We start from the raw sequence: 19,953 nt of genomic DNA on the forward strand, positions 1-19,953 counted from the left end.
GCTGCTGCTGCTGCTCATAATAAACCTCAGGCTGTTTAAACGGGTCAGACGGCAGAGACTTTCTTTTTCTTTTTTTATACACAACTTTATTGACAGCAAGAGTATACACAGGACTGAATACAGTTAGATGAAATAACATTAATACACAACCAAACCATCATAAATACGCGGCCAGGGGATGACAGTCACAGCAAGACAGAAAAAATAGGTTATAAACTTAAATAAATATTTTGTAAAGCTTACAAAGATCAGACGTTTTAACAGCTTTTTTATTCTCACAATCACAGAGGGAGGAGATATATTGACCAATATATGCAGACAGTTCCAAGAAGTTTGGCTTCTTACCAGAACATTTAGACTTATGTATATAAAAGTTGGATAAAATAATTAACAAATTAATGATATAAAACTGAGAATTTAGTTTTTTTTAAATCATATTCAATGTAGCCAAACAAAACATTTTTCCAGCATAAATTAAACTGGGGATAAATATGATCAGTGATAAAGCGTGCCAGTCTGCTCCAGAGTTGTCTGGTGTGCAGTGGTGGTACTTTACTTGAGTATTAGATTTCTTTGGTACTTGTTACTCTGACTTGAATACATTTCCAAGACAAATATTTTTACTTTTACTCGAGTTAATTTCTAGGAAGGCTGAAAAGTAGGCTACTGGTTACTTTCAGGTCTTTTTCTAAAATCCTATTGGACACAAGCTGTGTTTGTCAGAGAAGGAAACCTATCACAGTGCAGCTCTCCACTGGGATCTACGTAAAAGCGGAAATACGTCATCTCTCCCCATAAGGATACCGCCAAAGTTCTCAGAAACAAGAGTTAAAAGCTCCTTAAAGCAGAAGTAAGTGATATTTTTGTGTTAATATAAGTCTTAAATAGTTGTATCTTCCGACAGCAATCACTTACATAGAGTGTTTGGTCTGAAACACGGGTCTGTCAGTCACTCTGCTCTGCTCTGAGCCCAGGAGAAAACTTTCCTTGTAGCCTATCCTACAAGTTTTATCCAATGAGGAGAGAGAACGGCATAAAGGGGCAGTCCTCTCTGTGTGTGCAGCCAAGGGATGCGCCTGAATGTGGTGACGTAGGGACGAGGACCAATAGATCCATGACGAGGGCGGGGGCTGCTAACTCCATCGGCTGACAAGAAGTTATGGTGCGTTCTAGGAAACTCGTAACTCGTGTTTTTCCGACCTGTGAAGTCGTACCAGTTCGATCTGGTACGAGTTCACGGGTCAGAAGTTACGAGTGGCCGTTATAGTGACTTTCACAGGTAAAACAGGTCGGAAAAACACGAGTGGGTTGCCTGGAACGCTACAAAGTCGTAAGTTGTGACTTGAAGCTGTAATTTACGGTTTCAAAAGCCTGCCTGGAACGCAGCATTAGCCAAAACGACCGGATCACTTACTTCTGCTTTAATAGATCCATGCGTTTACCGCAACTATGACAAGACTGAAAACCATGGAAACGTAAACGTACAATTCCACCAAACCGGCAAAACTGGAAGCCGGTTTTGACCATAGAGGACGTTCGGAAACTTGTGGATATAATGATCAGTTGGGTAAAATCTATGAAGCATTTTAAATGAAATCTCTTTGACCTTGTTGGTTAAAAAAAACAAAACGTATTAGGTAGTAGCCACAGACTTTTTCCCAATGAATATTTCCAGACGGCAGCGACTTGCCGCTCATTGATCAGCTCGGTTGTCATTCTGGTTTAGTCCGAACGGCCCCTCGAGCTTCACATTGGCCGTCATGGACGTCAGTGAAACGGTGCTGCTGCTCTTTATAGGGCCAACGGCTGCTCGGAGGAGGCCCCGCCCCCTTCCAGCAGCATCTCGACATCCCATTGGCCCAGCCGCCGTTCATTAACCGACGTTCCCGAACGGCGCGTCGCGGTTGGCTCGCTTGAATCTCAATCACAGCGACGTCTCAAGGCGATTGGTCCGCGCTGCCGTCGCTCAACGCGCCGCTGTCCGCTGATTGGTCCAGCCGCGGCGGGCGGGGGGCGGGACCTTCCCCGGGCTCGGTCTTCAAGGCTCACGGAGAGCGAATGTCGTCATGAGCGGTGGGTAGGAATTAAAACATTGGTGTTTATATCACATTCTGCTTCGTTAAACGTTATATATTCGCGGTGAACAGAAAAGCACCGTTGCGCTGCGCGGGTGTGAATAACCAGTGTGTGTTTGTGTCGCTCACCCGCCGAGCTGTGTGAACCAAAATAAGCATCGCACTTCCGGAAAGGAGGGCTGCCTTTTTCAGTAACGTTATCAAAGAGTTTCTATATTAGCCGAGGGAGCTAACTAACGGCTGCTGAGGAGAAGCTGCTGCTTCTACTTCAGCTTCGTTTCCATTAAAATCCACTAAATGCATTTCCCAAATAAATCCACCAATTCCACATAAAAAAAACCAAACCGAAAACTACTGGGATTATGCAAAGTCAGTTTGTGAAACGAAGGTGCAGACGGTTGGATTTAGCCTGAGCTAGCTGCTAGCCACATTAGCCTGCCCCCGGTTTTATATGAGTACAGCTAGTTAGCATGCTAACTGGTGTTAGCATCTGGTTTTAGTCCACAGCAAAGCAAAGCAAAGCAAACCCACAGTAAATGTTTGATGGCGGCGCTGTATTTAAGGCCGCACTGTTTTTTATTTAATTTATTTTTTATCACTGTTTTATAATTGTATTTCGTTCTATCTGAATGTTCCTGGCCGTGTTAGCCAGGGTTTTACTTTGTGCAGCACTTTTGTGATTGTGATCATAGGCTAACTTACAACACTTTGGTCAACCTTGGTTGTTTTTAAAGGTGCATTATAAATACATTTGATTTGATTTAATTGTGCGATACTGAGACTTTTTAAAGACACAATTCAGCTGGTTGTGTTATTATACTTCTGCTCAGTTTCTGCAAACACACGTCCTCTTCCGTACAGCCTGAATGAAGTGTGTGTGTGTGTGTCTGTGTGCTGCAGAGATGAGCTGACAATATAAAGTTGTTGCACTTTCACTTAATGAGGCATGTAGATGGAGGCATGTGTGTGTGTCTGCAGAAGTTTAGTTGTGACAGATGAGGTAGAAATATTTAAGAAAGGAGCTGTTGTATTGTATTGTGTTGTGTTTTGTCTGGTGTGTGTGTGTGTGTGTGTCTGTGGTTGTAAAGAAGCCTCAGTTTGTGTGTTTGTGTCATTTTGCACCACAACACTGGATTCACACAGCTAAACAACTGTCTGTGCAAAGTGAACCAAAAGTCCTGTATTGATTTTACTGCTGCTGCTTTAGTTAATACATTTGTGCAGAGTCACTCCTGTGACAACAACATGTTTAGTTTTTATCCTGCAGCAGCAAACAGACACAATAGTAGTTTTTATTTTTAGTTCTTTTTTTTAAACATCTTTTAAAAGCAACAACAAACGCTGAGATGTGTGACCTGCACCTTTACCACTGTGATGCTCATCAGTGAGTTTACATGCTCAACACAACTCTGATATTAATCTGATGAAGAAACTTCTGATAATGACCTTAATCCAGTTAAAGTCATAGTTGAATTTATGACTAATCAGATTAAGACATGTGGAGAATTCCTGTTTTAGTCGCATTATCAAACACATACACACACATTAACACTCTGTGGGAGTTTTGCAGCATTTTGTGACAGGACGGATTCACACACACACATGGCAACGGGTCGACTGTTTTACACTAAACTACAGATAATATCAAAGAGATATCGACTCTCTCCCACCAGTTCTTACTTCATACTCCAGAGCAATGTTCCCTCTAATTTTCAAAACTCCTGAGCAGAAATTCAACTCCCCTGATGAGCTGCTTGAGCGACTGTGAGAGACAGCTTAAGCGTACACAGTAGCTACGTCCACATGCTGGTGCTATGGCCTCACCTCTCTAACCCCAAATATCAATACAATTGGCTATTACGATTAATAACAGATTATTTTGACAACATTACCTAGGCTACTCCATATCTAGGTCAGTAGCATAATACAATATTGTTTTGTCAAAACATATTTTGCATTTATTGCTATATGAGCAATATGAAAAAAATAACTAACATCAAGTTGGTGTCATCAACTCTTGGCACAGAAGCATCTTGATATGAACAGTAATAATAATTCTCAAGCAAAAACTTAAATGGTAGTTGCACTACAGACCACAGTTAAGGTCATAGCTACATTTCACAATTTGAAGCCACATGAGGGAGAAATAAACAGTAAACTAGTCGGGGATATTTGAGTGTGCAACTTTTTTTGTCTTCTGGGCAAAGAGGAGGAGCAGTAAAACACCTTAGAGGGAACAGTGCTCCAGAGCCTCCCAGTTTGTGGCGGTGGCACAACTTCACGCCAGATGAAAGTACAGGACAGGACGGTTACTGGAGATGAATTGAAAATGAAACAAACAGAACAGGTTGTAGAGAAAGTCAGATGGTGTTGATCCATCTGAGCTCTGTAACATGTAACAGGAACATGAAAGGAATATCCTACAAGCTCCTCATATTAACACCTAAATCAGAATATTGTCTTATTCAGAATAAGGTCAGTAATCATCGTGGTCAGTGTGAGCGTCTAGTTGTTGTTGGTCTGTCTCAGCAGGTTTGTGTCGGTGGCTCTGTGGTTGTCGTGTGTGTAACGTCGCTCCTGCTGTTTGCTCCAGATGTTGATGATGATGTGTTTTGCCTGTTTGTGAATGAAGACAGATGTTGTCTTGAACCTGAACACAGCAGCTGCATGAAAACTACAGCAGACACACTTTTTATTCAACATTTGTCTTGTGTAGTAACACAACAACACAACACACTGCTGTGTTGATGCAGCAGTGACCCGGTCACTCTCTGTGCAACACCATGAGAGTGTGTGTCTCTTCTCCTGCAGCAGTGTGTTTAGTTTTGACAGAAACATTTGTGTCTGTTAAAGCAGCAGCGTCTAAACGACTGGGCTTCTGCCCTCACTTAACTTCTGCTGACTGTGACTGTCTACACACTAAATATCATCATAAGCCGCAATAAATTGTGCGTCTTGTCGTCTTCTCCAGTGTCGGGGAAGCTGCTTTGTAAAACTACACTTTTAAATCCAGGTTAAAAACATTTCTCTTTTCACGTGCTTATTAACTTAAAACTGTATCTATTTTCTTTTATTCTACTTTTATTTGCTCTTGCTTTTAACTCTGTTTTTAGTGTTTTGTTTGTTTTTATTCTGTTTTATGCTTCTTTTTTTAATGTTTAGTCTTTATGTAAAGCACATTGAGTTGCCTTGGTATGAAATGTGCTATAGAAATAAAGATGCCTTGTCTTACATGTAGTTGAGCCTGGCAGGAGTTTGATCAAACTACATTTCTAAGTTTTATTTGGTTAATGAAAATAAGCTGACATTTTTGGTCAACATACTGTTACCCGGCAATCTGCTAATCTGTAACAAATTATTACCCGGTTAACCTAGGATTAAAAAACTGTCATGTCAGAGGCAGCACAGTCTAGTGTTGGATCAAACTACATCATCATACCATCATGGTTCAGGTGTGTCGTAGCGTTAAACGGTTTTGGATCAAACAAGATGGTTTTTAGCTGTATAAAAGCATTTCTGGATCGAACCTCGAACTTTCAAACCTTTTTACAAGAATGTTTTTGATGCTTAGTTGCAGCAGTGTGATGTAGTTAGAGCTGCAGGTCGGGATTTTATTCTGAAAAAGACAGTTTTCAGCTGCTTTAACTGTGTTTTACTCAGGACCAGGATTTACTTTATTGTCCCCGAGGGGAAGTTTGTCTTGGATCTTGGACAACAGTGCTACTGTCCATCAGCTGCATTAGTAGAATAGAAGATAACACACATGACAGTTTTAATTAACAACAGGGGACAAAACCAGGACAAACCAGGTAAAACTGACCCACTGCACTGAGAGTTAGAAAAAGAAGTTAAAGACTCAATAAACATAAAGCTGCTGTGTAAAGTGAACATATCATTACAACACGTTAAAACCAGGGCTGCAACCAACTGTTATTTTCATTATTGATTATTTAAACGATTAATCGATAAGTTGTTTGGTCAACAAAAATTTAAATAATGTTGAAAAACATCAATCAGTGTTTCCTCAAATGTCTTGTTTTGTCCACAAACCAAAGAGAGACTCAGTTTATTGTCATAAAGGAACAAAGAAACCAGAAATATTCACATTGAAGAAGCTGGAATCAGAGAATTTAGACTTTTTTTTTAAATTAAAAAACGACTCAAACTGATTATTAGATTATCAGAATAGTTGACGATTAATTTAATAATTGATTAATAATTGCAGCTCTGGTCAAAACAAGTTAAGTGGTTTGGAAACAGAAATAAAAGCTGCTGGTGTAAAGTCTGTGATGATGAGTCATGACTGCTGAGCTGATTAGGGTTTTATTCCTCCTGTAACTTTGAGGAAATGTTTTCTTTCAACCTCCCTCGTCCTCCTATGAGCAGTTTGGATGAATCAAAGTTAATGCACTCATCATTAATTAATCAATTAATGAGTGTAACTATGGTTTACATTCTCACATGGTTGCACATATTTACATAATGTAGCTACACATAGTCACCATGAATGAAAAGCAGCAGGATGAAGAAAACCCCTCTCTGTTGTTACAAATTACATTGGCTTACTTCAACACCAGTATTATTCTCTGTTTCAAAATATTAAAGATGATGAAACATAGTAATGACCAGAAAACAAACAAAATAACGGTAGAAACCACTCATCTATCTATCTTTTCTTTTTCTCTTTCTCCTTTTTCTTTTTTGTAGATGCTTATCTTTTCTTTTTTAAACTGAGACATACTTGTACAATTTTTCAATTCCTTGCTTTGTGAATGAAATACACATTTGTTTTAAGCTTTTTAACCTTGTAAATGTTTAAAATCCAGTGTAACAGCTGTTTAGTCGTCACACTGAGGCGTCTCAGTTCAACGCTGCCGCCTGACTCTGTCTCTCTGTGTGTGTGTGTGTGTGTGTGTGTGTTGCAGAACAACAGGACAGTATGGCCACCACTGTAGCTGTCAGTCCCAGTGAATACCTCCAGCCCTCCTCCGCCTCCACACAAGTGAGTAACAGTCAGACGTCGCTGACTCTGCTTCAACTGTTGAACTCTCTGACCGACTGACGACCTCATCATCATCATCATCATCATCATCATCATCACACACACACAGACACACATTCAGCCTTTCAGTTTAGTAACTTAAAGGGATAGTTCAACATTTTGGCGAATCGGTCCATTGCCATAATCCCTATAGTCATTATAGCAGTAGGTTCGTTACCTTTAATTGTCGGTGCAAGCTGTTTTTAGAACGGCGGAGCAGAGCCGTGAGCTGCTCAGAGCTACGCTACGGAGGCTCATTATGGGATTTCTTGGTTTCCCTCATCAAACTCATCAAATACACAATCCAACAACTCCACAACGCTCTGGTGGACAAGTTGTGACCTGCACATTCACCACGCTATGAGATAATAACACAACGTTACCACACAGAGTTGTTTTAGAGGGAAATTCATGCAAAACCGCTGATGCACGTTGCCTTCAGGGACAGTTTTTCATCAAGCAGTCTCTGTATTTCCCTCTACAACAACTCTGTCTGGTAACGTTGTGTTATTATCTCATAGCGTGGTGAATGTGCAGCTCACAACTTGTCCACCAGAGCGTTGTGGAGTTGTTGGATTGTGTATTTGATGAGTTTGATGAGGGAAACCAAGAAATCCCATAATGAGCCTCCGTAGCGTAGCTCTGAGCAGCTCACGGCTCTGCTCTGCCGTTCTAAAAACAGCTTGCACCGACAATTAAAGGTAACGAACCTACTGCTATGACTATAGGGATTATGGCAATGGGCCAGTGTGCCAAAATGTTGAACTATCCCTTTAAATCGCAGACTTTTGTGTCGTGATATTGTGATTAGATCAATCTGTATGTACTATATCAGTTTTGCGTTGTTTTCAGTGTATCAGTGTGTAGCTACGCAGATTATTTCTCGAAACGATGACGTATTTACGTTTTTTTTTTCTATCAAAGCGAAGAACAAAACTCTGGTTGAGTGTGCAGCTCCGTGTCCGTGTGGTCGTTAGTCTCCATCTCTGTCTCTCTTTAGGACGCCCAGCCGTCGCCCCTGGCGCTGCTCGCCGCCACCTGCAGTAAGATCGGTCCTCCGGCGGCTCAGGCCCCCGTCTCGTCTCCCCCGGCGACGCCGCAGCCTCGCCGCCTGCTGCCCATCAAGCCGGCGCCCATCGCCCCGGCGCCGCCCAAGAACCTGAGCTTCCTGTCGGCCAAAGGCAACGTGATCCAGCTGCCGGCCGGCCTGGGCGCCACGGCCACCGGCAGCCCCATCGTCCTCACCATCCAGCAGAGCCCGGCGCGCCACAACGCCACCGCCGCCGCCGCCGCGCAGCCCGCCAACATCCAGTACCAGATGGTGCCGCAGATCCAGGGCCCGCAGACCATCCAGGTAGGGATGTTGTCACGGTTACTTGTTTTTTTAATGAAATTTAATGAAAAAACATCTGATACAGGATATAAATCCTTTACGTCAGACTCAAATAAATAACAACATACAAAAATTAAACACAAATATACCAACCCATACATAATCACTAAAATACATATAACAGAATAATCCCCAAAAATCTCAATAAAACTAAAAAAAAAAAGAAGAAAAACAAAGAAAAAGATTGTTTTCACAATTAATCACGGTATTAAACGCCACAAAATACTGTTTCCTCCCTCCATCCCCTTCCCTTTTCCTTCCTTCCTTCGTTCCCTTCGTCCTTACTTCATCCTTCCTTTTTGACCCAATTGAAGCAATCTGTTCCCTTCCTCCATCTTTCTTTCCTTCCTTTTTCCCTTTCTTCTTTCCGTCCTTCCTTCTTCCCTTCTTTCCTTTCATCCGTCCTTCTGCTTCCTTCTTTGACCTAATCTCTTCCCTCCCTCCCTCCATCTTTCTTTCCTTCCTTCCTTTTCCTTCCTTCCTTCCTTCCTTCCTTCCTTCCTTCCTTCCTTCCTTCCTTCCTTCCTTCCTTCCTTCCTTCCTTCCCTTCGTCGTTACTTCTTCTTTCCTTTTTGACCCAATTAACCCAATCTGTTCCCTCCCTCCATCTATCTTTCCTTCACTTTTCCCTTCCTTCTTTCCTCCATCTTTCACTTTGTCCTTCCTTCCTTCCTTCCTTCCTTCCTTCCTTTCTTCCTTCCTTCCTTCGTCCTTCCTTCCTTGACCCAGGAGGACCACAGGAGGGTTTTAAATGTTAGCGTCTCATTTGTGATAAAAACAAACAAACAAACGATTAAAATAAACTTAAACATTTGGTGTTGGTGACAATTAATGATTTGAATATTTAAAACACTTCCCCTGGAGGATTAATAATAATAATAATTGGTTATATATTAATACTAGATATTTAAATTTTTTGTGTAAATAGTTAATTATATTTTGACTGTATTTGATTTTACACATTCATATGTTGTGAAATGAATCAAAGCTTAATAACGGTGATAATTTCTCTGTCAGTAACGGTACAATAACTGAACCCTCTCCTCCAGATGATGCCTCAGGCCGGGCAGTTCCAGCTCATCCCGGGCACCAACCAGGCCATAATCACCGCTCCCATGGCGATGCCGGCGCCGCAGGCCGCCGCCGCTCCCGTCACGCCTCAGAAGACCGTCGCCATCAAGCCGTCGCCCAGGCAACGCAAACCAAACAACTCCGTCGCCGTCGCCGCCGGCAACATGGTGCAGCTGCCCGGCGGCCTCACGCTGCCGCTCAACGTGGCCACGGGGGAGGTGGGCGGGGCCCAGATCGTCACGGAGACCGCGGCCGCCCCCCCCACCCCGGGGAAGGGGCGGCGAGGGAGGAAGAAGAAGGTGATGCTGGCGGCGCCGGCTGCCATGGCGATGGCGGTGCCGGCTCAGGCCGCGTCGCCGCCGCCCGAACAGATGGAGACGATCCTCATCGAGGCCGGGGACAACATCATCCAGGTAGCTACGCCTATCACCACGGCAACAGTGTTATAATTAAGCAATATATCCCTCCAGTCCGTGGTCTATGCTCATTCTACCACTCTAACTGGCTAAAGGCTAATGCTAAGCTAACAGTGGTCTATGCTCATTCTACCACTCTAACTGGCTAAAGGCTAATGCTAAGCTAACAGTGGTCTATGCTCATTCTACCACTCTAACTGGCTAAAGGCTAATGCTAAGCTAACAGTGGTCTATGCTCATTCTACCACTCTAACTGGCTAAAGGCTAATGCTAAGCTAACAGTGGTCTCTGCTCATTCTACCACTCTAAGGGGCGTTGTTCCCCCTCAGAGTGGTATAATGAGCATAGACCACCTGGAGGACTGGAGGGATATATAGCTTTTAATAAACGGTTACCAATAACAACAATATGAAAGAGGACATGTAGTTTTCTTCCAGCAGAATAAAAAGCTGTTCCCAGCTGTCCAGACGTTAGCTCCAAGTAGCTCTGTCACTGCTCAGTCCCCTCTACCATTGTTAACCCTCTGGAGGTGAAAGTTCACCTTCAACATGTCAATTACACTACTTTACTACATTTTAACATCCTAAAAACATCAACAGTCTGTTGCTACGGACTGCAACAGTCCGTTGTCATGGATACATGACAACAACTTCCATTCATACCAGTCATACGTGCCTGAGGCGGAGTGATAGCCTACGCTGTGATAAGGCTTTAGAATAGTAGCCGTGGTATATGCTCATTATACCACGGTTAACAACCAATCAGATCGCAGGATTTCACCTTTACGTTTTATAATTAAAAATACACAAGAGCTGCTGATATGTAAAAATCATCAGAGTAGAGTTACATATCTAGATACTGAGATAGTTATAAGTTATTTCAGTGTGAACTCATTCTTTATTTTCACTTTGATAAAAATATATAAACTTTACGATGTGATTTAAAATAAAATAAATTAAATGAAGGTCTTGTACAAAACAAACATCGAAAGAAGAAAAAAAAACACCCCTCCCTTTTCCTCCTCAGTTCATTCAGGAAACAAAAAATGTGTGTAACATGTTAGGAGCTGTTGAAAAAACAGAGATGACTGAGGAAACACAGGAGTTAAAAAATGTAAAATGAAAGACATATTAAGACCATTAAATATAATAAAAGAAATAAAACAATAAAAAATATGTAAGTTATCTTATAATAAATGAGTGAGTAAATTAATAATAAAAGCAGCTACAAATGAAAACCAAAATAAACTAAAAGCTCAACTAAAAAGATGAAGTGTTTATAAAAACACTGTTGGACTTTAACTGTTGTTTCCTTAATCAACTTGTTCAGTTCTGCTGCCACCAAGTGGACAAAGAGGAAACTAACCTCTACTCCTCCTCTTCCTGCTTTTCTTCTTCCTCCTTTTTATCCTCCTCCTTTTCCTCCTCCTCTTCCTTCTTCACATGTTCCTCCTCTCCCCCCCCAGGCGGGCGGTAACCTGCTGATCGTCCAGTCTCCGGGGCAACCAGCGATGGTGCAGCAGCTGCAGCTGATGAAGCCTCCTGAGGCTCCGATGGTCCAGATTCCTCCTCAGGCTCTGAAGGTGGTGCAGGCGGCGTCCGCCACGCTGCCGCCCGTCCCCCAGAGGGCGCCGCCGTCCGGCCTGCAGCTCGCCGCCGCAGCCGAGCCCACGCCCACGCAGGTACCAACCAACCAATCAATCAATCAGTCAATCAATCAATACGTTTATTTGTCCCCAAGGGGGCACTGTCACAGTCCGCCTTGTCACTACCCAATTTGTGACAGCTACGTACGGCAACTCCACTTGGACAAACTAAGGGCGCACTCACACTAGGGCCAGTTGATCCGTACCGTGCTGAAGCCCGAATGCCCCCCCTCCTCTGTCCCCCGCTGGCCCGCACTCACACCACCTCCAACCCAAGCGTGCTGACGGTTGCCTCCGACACAAACGTCATCACGTTGATATACCAACACGGCGGATGCGCTCTGACTGCAGAAAGAACGGCGCTTTTTAATTGTTTGAGCGGTTGTCATGGTTATCTTGAAGTTTAATCAAAGCGACGTTAACTAGCGATGTTTACGGCGCGACGTAATCGTTAAGTGACTGTTTACACACGGTTGCAGACACGTGGTGGAGAACGAGCCTGCAGCGCATTACTGTAGCATTCCTGGCCAAGCGTACCGTGCCCAAGCTCCACCTCTCCCAACCGAGCCGGGCCAGTTCACTTCACTCACACTACCAATAGAATCCGGACTTTAGGGGGCAAACGTGCTTGGGCACGGTACGATTGCCTAGTGTGAGTGCACCCTTAGTTGAATTGACTTAGGATCACTGCGTTATGTGCGTCGCCAGAGATCTTTTTATTTTATTTTTTAAAAACTTTATTAGTAATGTAAATTGAGGGTTGGTTGTGGTGGTCTGGATCTTGATGCTCAGAAAACAGGAACAGAGGCAGAGACTTTTACTGTTTACTCTCGTCTTTTCTCGCCGGCCTCATCACCATGACAACCACAAACAATCACAATCACTACCACAACACGGCTGTCTTGTGACGGATGTCCGCGCGGTTTTTTTTTTTTATATAATTTTCACAGTACCGTATTTTAAATGTACAGAACTTTAAGCAGACTTAACTACGCAAATCGGGCAGCGCCCTAATGAAGTTTGTCCAAGTGGAGTTGCCGTAGACAGCTGTCCAAGATGGCGGCCGGTCTGCACATGCACAGACCAGTATTGTCACAAATCGGGTAGCGACACGCCCGGCGCCGGCCTCTGATTGGCTGCTGAGCCACAGCGGTGATGATGTCATCTTCTCCCCTCAGATCCTCTTTAAGACGGCGTCCGGCGAGTGGCAGTCGGTTCTGCTCCAGGACCCGGTCTCCACGACGACGACCCCCACCACGTCGGTCTGCGCCACCGTCGCCTCCGCCGCCATCGCCACGACGACCACCACCGCCAGCCCCCCCATGGCGGCGGCCGTGGCGACGCTCCCGCTCGGCGCCAAGAAGCCTCTGGCGGGCGGCAGGAAGGAGAGGACGCTGGCGAAGATCGCCCCGGCAGGAGGCATGATGGCGCTCAACACACAGCCGTTACCCGCGGCAACCACCGCCGTCCAGACCATCAGCATCAACGGAGTCCAGGTGCAGGGCGTCCCCGTCACCATCACCAACGCTGGAGGTGAGTCACTGATTGGTCGGAGCCTTCCACCTAGCGTCTCCATCCATCTTTCTGTCCTTCCCTTTTCCCTTCCTTCTTTTCTCCCATCTTTCCCCTCGTCCCTCCTTCCTTCTCTCCTTCCTTCCTACTTTTCCTTTGTCCTTCCTTCCTTCCTTCCTTCCTTGACCCAGGTGGACAACAGGAGGGTTAAAGGGGAATTCTGTAGTATTTCCACCTTAACTCAGCTCCATGTGTCCCTTGTCTCAGGTGCTGGTTAAATCAATGCCTTGTAACTAGTTCCAGGGAGAATGGAGCGTCTCTTGGCTGAAAACCAACCTTGTAAGATCAGAGCCTCCGACCCGGTGTCCCAGCTCTCGTCTCCATGGCGACACCGCCACACAAACGTAACGCGCTAACCCCGCAACCCGTGATCAGTGTTCGTGAACTCGTTCATATTTTGGCCAAACGGGAACTCAACGTGGTGCGTTTCTGCTTGATGAACGTTATCGTGAACGCGTTCATTCTGGCGTTTGTGAACGACCTTCCAGGCAAAAACCCAGCTACAACACCGTAACCAGGCGTTAATGTAGCGGGAAAACCACCCAATCTGGCAACACCTATCAGCAGTTTGGAGCGCATGCTGCATGGAAGAGACGGAGTGATACGCCGAGGCGCGGTGCCTGTCTGTATGGAGGAATACTGACCCAGTTGGTTAGAACCGTATTTTCCGGACTATAAGTCAAGCTTTTTTCATAGTTTGGCCATGCGACCTATATTTAGAAGCGACTTATATATCAAAAATATACGCTATGTCATCTATGACGCCGTACAGTGTGACGATCTAGCAACTTTTCCCGGTGTTGTTACAAACGTTTTCTTTTTTTTTTGTTTTTGACCCAGCCTGTAGTAGGCTTTTTGGTGCCGGCCTTTATTTGTTCATGTAAACAAAGCCCCGGCCATTAAATGAGACCCGGCTATTAATTAAATGTTTCAAAAATAAATGTGACTTATATAGGGCATTAGAGAGGGAAGTCCAAGTAAATTTGACATATTTGAGAACTTTATGAAATAGTAACGCAATAGTTACATTTCCTGGTAATTAATTACTTTCATCATGTTGTAACTCAGTTACTTTTTGGGGTCGTTGTACTGAAGCTGGAAACATGTAAAAACTTCAGATTCCTGGTGGAGTGTGTGTGTGTAATGCGTGTGTGTATACGTAGGTGTGTATGCGTGCGTGTGTGTGTGTGTACGTAGGTGTATGTGTGTGTGTGTGTGAGCTCCATCTGGTCCGGTCCGTCGTATCTTTCATGTGTCTCTCATGTTCACGTCTCCATTAGTCTTTGATCCGTGGCTCTAATGAGACGTTTGGAGGCTGCGTGGCTCACCATGTGTGTGTGTGTGTGTGTGTGTGTGTGTGTGTGTGTGTGTGTGTGTGTGTGTGTGTGTGTGTGTGTGCAGGCCAGCAGCACCTCACGGTGCAGACGCTGCAGGGCGGGGGGCTGCAGCTGGCCGCGGCGCAGGGCCAGCCCCCCCTCCAGGTGGACCAGACGCTGACTCTGGAGCTGCCGGGGCAACCGGGGGAGAAGAAGAGACGCATGGCCTGCACCTGCCCCAACTGCAAGGACGCTGACAAGAGGTGAGGAGGAACTGCAGCATCTTCTCTTTCATTAAAGCAGTACTGAAGAACTTTCAGTTTTGGTTGAGTTTAGCATCATACAGCCTACCACTAGTGGTTTTAATTGCAGTTATGTAAGCAAAATGTTGTCAGGGAGAGGGGTAGCCTACTTGTATTAAATTTGGGAAAGGCTACTCAAGCCAAACAAATATGGTGTCTGTTGTATGATTATAATTATTTCTTAGATAGAAAATCGGTATCGGAAAAACCGGTTTTGGCAGGTCAGACCTCCTTAAAGGGATAGTTCAACATTTTGGCAAATTGGCCCATTGCCATAATCCCTATAGTCATAGCAGTAGGTTCGTTACCTTTATTTGTCGGTGTAAGCTATTGTTAGAACGGAGGAGCGGAGCGGCAGGCTGTTCAGAGCTACACTATGGAGGCTAATGGAATTTATTGGTTTCCCTCATCAAACTCATCAAATACAAAATCCCAAAACTCCAAAACGCTTTCGTGGACAAGTTGTGAGCTGCACAATCACCACGCTATGAGATAATAATAGAACGTTACGAGACAGAGTTGTTTTAGAGGTAAATTCATGCAAAACCGCTGATGCGCGTTGCGTTCAGGGACAGTTTTTCAGCAAGCAGACTCTGTATTTACCTCGAAAACGGCTCCGTTTCGTAACGTTCCATTATTATCTCATAGCGTGGTGATTGTGCAGGTCACAACTTGTCCACGAAAGCGTTTTGGAGTTTTGGGATTTTGTATTTGATGAGTTTGATGAGGGAAACCAAGAAATTCCATTAGCCTCCATAGTGTAGCTCTGAACAGCCTGCCGCTCCACTCCTCCGTTCTAAAAATAGCTTGCACCGACAATTAAAGGTAACGAACCTACTGCTATGACTATAGGGATTATGGCAATGGGCCAATTTGCCAAAATGTTGAACTATCCCTTTAAAGCAGTACTAAAGAACTTTCAGTTTTAGTTGAGTTTGGCGGCGCCAGTGGCCCAAAGCGGTAGTGTTTTGCCTGAAGGAAGACTCCATTTCCCATGAACACTAGCACGTAGCCCCGTAAACATCCTGATCTCCCGGTTTATGGAAATTAACAGAAGACGTAAAAACTAAGTTTCTGTTTCCAGCGGATCATTTCACAGTAAACAAACGCTATGCACATTCACCACGCTATGAGATAATAACACAACGTTACCACACAGAGTTGTTTTAGAGGGAAATTCAGAGACTGTTGCTGAAAAACTGTCCCTGAAGGCAACGTGCATCAGTGGTTTTGCATGAATTTCCCTCTAAAACAACTCTGTGTGGTAACGTTGTGTTATTATCTCATAGCGTGGTGAATGTGCAGCTCACAACTTGTCCACCAGAGCGTTGTGGAGTTGTTGGATTGTGTATTTGATGAGTTTGATGATGAGGGAAACCAAGAAATCCCATAATGAGCCTCCGTAGCGTAGCTCTGAGCAGCTCGCGGCTCTGCTCCGCCGTTCTAAAAATAGCTTGCACCGACAATTAAAGGTAACAAACCTACTGCTATGACTATAGGGATTATGGCAATGGGACAATTTGACTAAATGTTGAATTATCCCTTTCAGGGAGGAACGTAAACATTTGAAAAACTGATTTTTTAAATTGGATGCAAAATAAAAAGCGTGCAGGAGGAGTGATCAAACGTCTGATTTCATTTTACGGGAGGAAAAAACACATTTTTTTTTTTCTTTGAACTCTCACAGTGTCACGGTGCAACATAAATCCATTATTAGACAGTTATCGTTATCTCAAAGTCCGTATGGTCCAGTGGTGATGTCCTCTTCCTGGCTTCTATTATCAATCTGTTTTACACTGAATTGTGTTTCTTGTCTCTTATAATCTCAATTTATGCCAGTTTTTCCATTACAAATATCTAAAATACACAGATTTTGATCTTTTTGACATGAGTTTGGTCTGTATGAAGACACAAATGTTAAGTCAAGATGTGGACACAGGGTTAAAGCTTAAAAATACAGTTTTCATTTCATTGGGTCTAAAGCCAAACAGCTAAAAACACAACTAAAACCTGCACATATTAAACATTAAACATCAAACTGCTCATCACTGTGTCTTCAGGTGATATTATTAAAAAAAACTTTATTGATGAAAGACAAAAGAACAAATGAATTCTTAAACCTGTTCAACCTACTTCTTCTCCTATTTCCTGTAAAGAAGATCTGATGTTTGACTCGATGCTCCTGAGATCTGCATGTTTACCTGTGTGTGTGTGTGTGTGTGTGTGTGTGTGTGTGTGTGTGTGCGTCAGGCCGGGGGAGGTGGGGAAGAGGAAGCACATCTGTCACGTTCCCGGCTGTGAGAAGACGTTCAGGAAAACGTCGCTGCTCCGAGCTCACGTCCGGCTGCACACCGGAGAGAGGCCGTTCGTCTGCAACTGGGTCTTCTGTGGGAAACGTTTCACACGCAGCGACGAGCTGCAGCGGCACGCCAGGACACACACAGGTGCTGCACACACACACACACACACACACACACACACACACACACACACACACACACACAATTATCTAGTTATTTGATCTTTAAAAGGCTTAGTTACACAAACCTGCAGCTCTGTGATGATTAAACACATTACGCACATACAGTTGTGCTCAAACGTTTACACACCCTGGAAGATTTTGTAACTGTGAACCATTCATTAAGGAAAACATGAGTCATCAGGCAAAACAGATTTCTCTTTTTTTTAATGGGATTCAAATTAAACTGTTGAGACATCCAGAAATAACACAGTCATTTAAAAAAAAAAGCAGCAAAATGTCTCGTTAATCAGATATTCCACTGAACACTGCATCTGTCTCTGTTTTTTTTTTTTTCTTTCTTTTTTGCATATTTATCAATCATAATTTGTTGGAAAGAGACACAAACAGATGTAGACTGTGTGATTATCGCAGAAGTCAGAAAAAACAAAACTATTTGAAGATGTTTGATTGGCAACTGGGGAAAAAAAAATCTGAGCGTTTTTGCATGAAAACAGAATTAAAAGTTTAAGATTACCGTACTTTTTGGACTACAAGCCGCTACTTTTTTCCCCTGCCCCGGTGTCCCAGCTCTCGTCTCTGCTGCACCGCAACACAAACACACTCCGTAACCCGTAATCTTTTGTTTATGACGGTTAAGATACACAAACACACGCCGTAACATCGCTATGTAACGTTATCCACCGCTCCATTTATTGAGTTTTCGCCGGCTTCGGTTGTAAACAGATGCACATGGAGGAGAGGAGCGTAACCAGAACAGACTGTCACAGTTCCTACTGTCTTTCTGTGTAAATATCTCATGTTACAATATGAAAACCTGCTGCTTATATTCAAGTGCGGCCTATATTATGTACAAAATGTATTTTCTTTTCAAGTTTAGCTGGTGTGGCTTATATTCAGTTGTGCTCAATAGTCTGAAAATGACGGTACGGTAACATAGTTTTGAGTATGTGAGCTCCTTTTATACTCTTGTATTTGATACTAATGATATAACCACAAGGAAATCAACTGTGAATAGTCAGGTTATAATGGTGATTTATATCCCAGTGCTGAGTACAATCTTGTATTATCTCATCTTATCTTTCTTCACTTCTTCTCCGTTTCTCCCCCTTTAGGAGACAAGCGCTTCGAGTGCAGCCAGTGTCAGAAACGCTTCATGAGGAGCGACCACCTGGCGAAACATTACAAGACTCACATAAACACCAAGAACCTGTGAACTCACTCACACTCACTCACACTCACACTCACTCTATAGACACTCAGACCAACCAACTCTCTCTCTCCGAGACTTGAAGACTGACGGTGTGAGAGGAGGAAGAGGAGGAGGAGGAGGAGGAGCTGACGACACCGGTGGAGGGAGTGTGTGTGTGTGTGTGTGTGTGTGTGTGTGACTTTATCCCATAGTGGGAAAATACTCCAACAAACAGCAAACGGTCCCTGTAGCCACTCGCTCCTCGCTCCTCTAGGACTCTGTGTCGTCGTGTGGTGAAACAAAACTAAACAAATCCCTCCTGGTGGACTTCAAACTGATCCAACACATCGATTAATAATAATAGATTATTTTCCTTTTTTGGTTTTTTTTTTGGCTCCTCCCTCTGGTCTGAGCCGGATAAGAAGACGATGTCGAGGAGGAGGAGGAAGAGGAGGAGGCTTCAGATTGAGATGCTCAACCGGCAGATTTTTCTACTTATTTCAAGTGAAAATCTGTTTGAAACAAGTGAAAATGATCTAAAAACAAGTTCATTTTTGATGCTCAACTCCTCCTCTTCTTTCTTTTTTGATTATTTATGAACTTCTCATGGAAGAGGAGAAGGAGGAGGAACATGCACAGATTTATCCAGACACCAAACACCCAACAACAACCAAGACCACGGGACTCAAGTCGCAGCTTCCATCTCTTTGGTTTCGCTTTGTTTTTCTCTCCCCCTTTGTTTTGTTTTTGTTTCATTTGTTTTGTTCATTGTGGAACGTCGGGGCGAGAACTCCCAAATATTGGCCGACGAGAACCAAAAAAAAGAAGAAAAAAAGAAAATTATTTAACACCGTGTTTTGTAAATTTATCAGAATTGTGTTTTTACCTCATTCGAATGGTAATTTTTGTTTAAGTTATTTATTATTCCCCCTTCCCCTCGTCACACAAAAAATTCCCCCCTTACAGGACTTTTGAAGACCTTTAGAAGTTTACATTGGCAATTTTTAAAATGTGTACATGCATACATAATACTATTGATAATGATAATAAACTATTTATGATTTTTTTTTTTTCATACAAATTGTTACAAATTGATTTTTAGAAAGTAGGCAGGTAAAAAAAAAACTCAAATCAGAAGGTGAAAAAAAAAAGTCACTGAATTAATATATTTAAAAGAAACATTTGATATTTACTACTTTGTTTTGAGGGTACAAAGGAGGTGACAGAAGATCTGGTGTCTCCGATGATGAAACATCAACACTAAAGGGTTAAATCTGCAGTCAGGGGTCAGAGGTCACTGTGCCTTAACAGTTCAGTCATTAACCTTTTAAAATTAATTTACTAACAAAGCTGCAGGAGGTTGAGGAGTGTGGGGTTTTGTCACACATTGTCGTGATCTGAAGGCAACAAAATACAACGGTACAGAACTAATTTCAAGGATTTAAAAAGTT

General features: G+C 43.4%; 1 protein-coding gene across 1 annotated transcript; it reads left to right on the plus strand.

Moving 5' to 3' along the window:
- Positions 1-2,018: 2,018 nt before the first annotated feature.
- sp2 (sp2 transcription factor) lies at positions 2,019-19,668 on the plus strand. Its single transcript, XM_083970847.1, has 9 exons — positions 2,019-2,073; positions 7,001-7,077; positions 8,117-8,470; positions 9,559-9,993; positions 11,462-11,677; positions 12,820-13,174; positions 14,615-14,792; positions 17,082-17,275; positions 18,426-19,668. The coding sequence occupies exons 1-9, from the start codon at positions 2,067-2,069 to the stop codon at positions 18,524-18,526; spliced, it is 1,917 nt and encodes a 638-aa protein (XP_083826973.1). The 5' UTR covers positions 2,019-2,066; the 3' UTR covers positions 18,527-19,668.
- The last annotated feature ends 285 nt before the right edge of the window (positions 19,669-19,953 follow it).

This window comes from Trachurus trachurus (genome assembly GCF_905171665.1).
Source record: "Trachurus trachurus genome assembly, chromosome: 1".
NCBI lineage: Eukaryota > Metazoa > Chordata > Actinopteri > Carangiformes > Carangidae > Trachurus > Trachurus trachurus.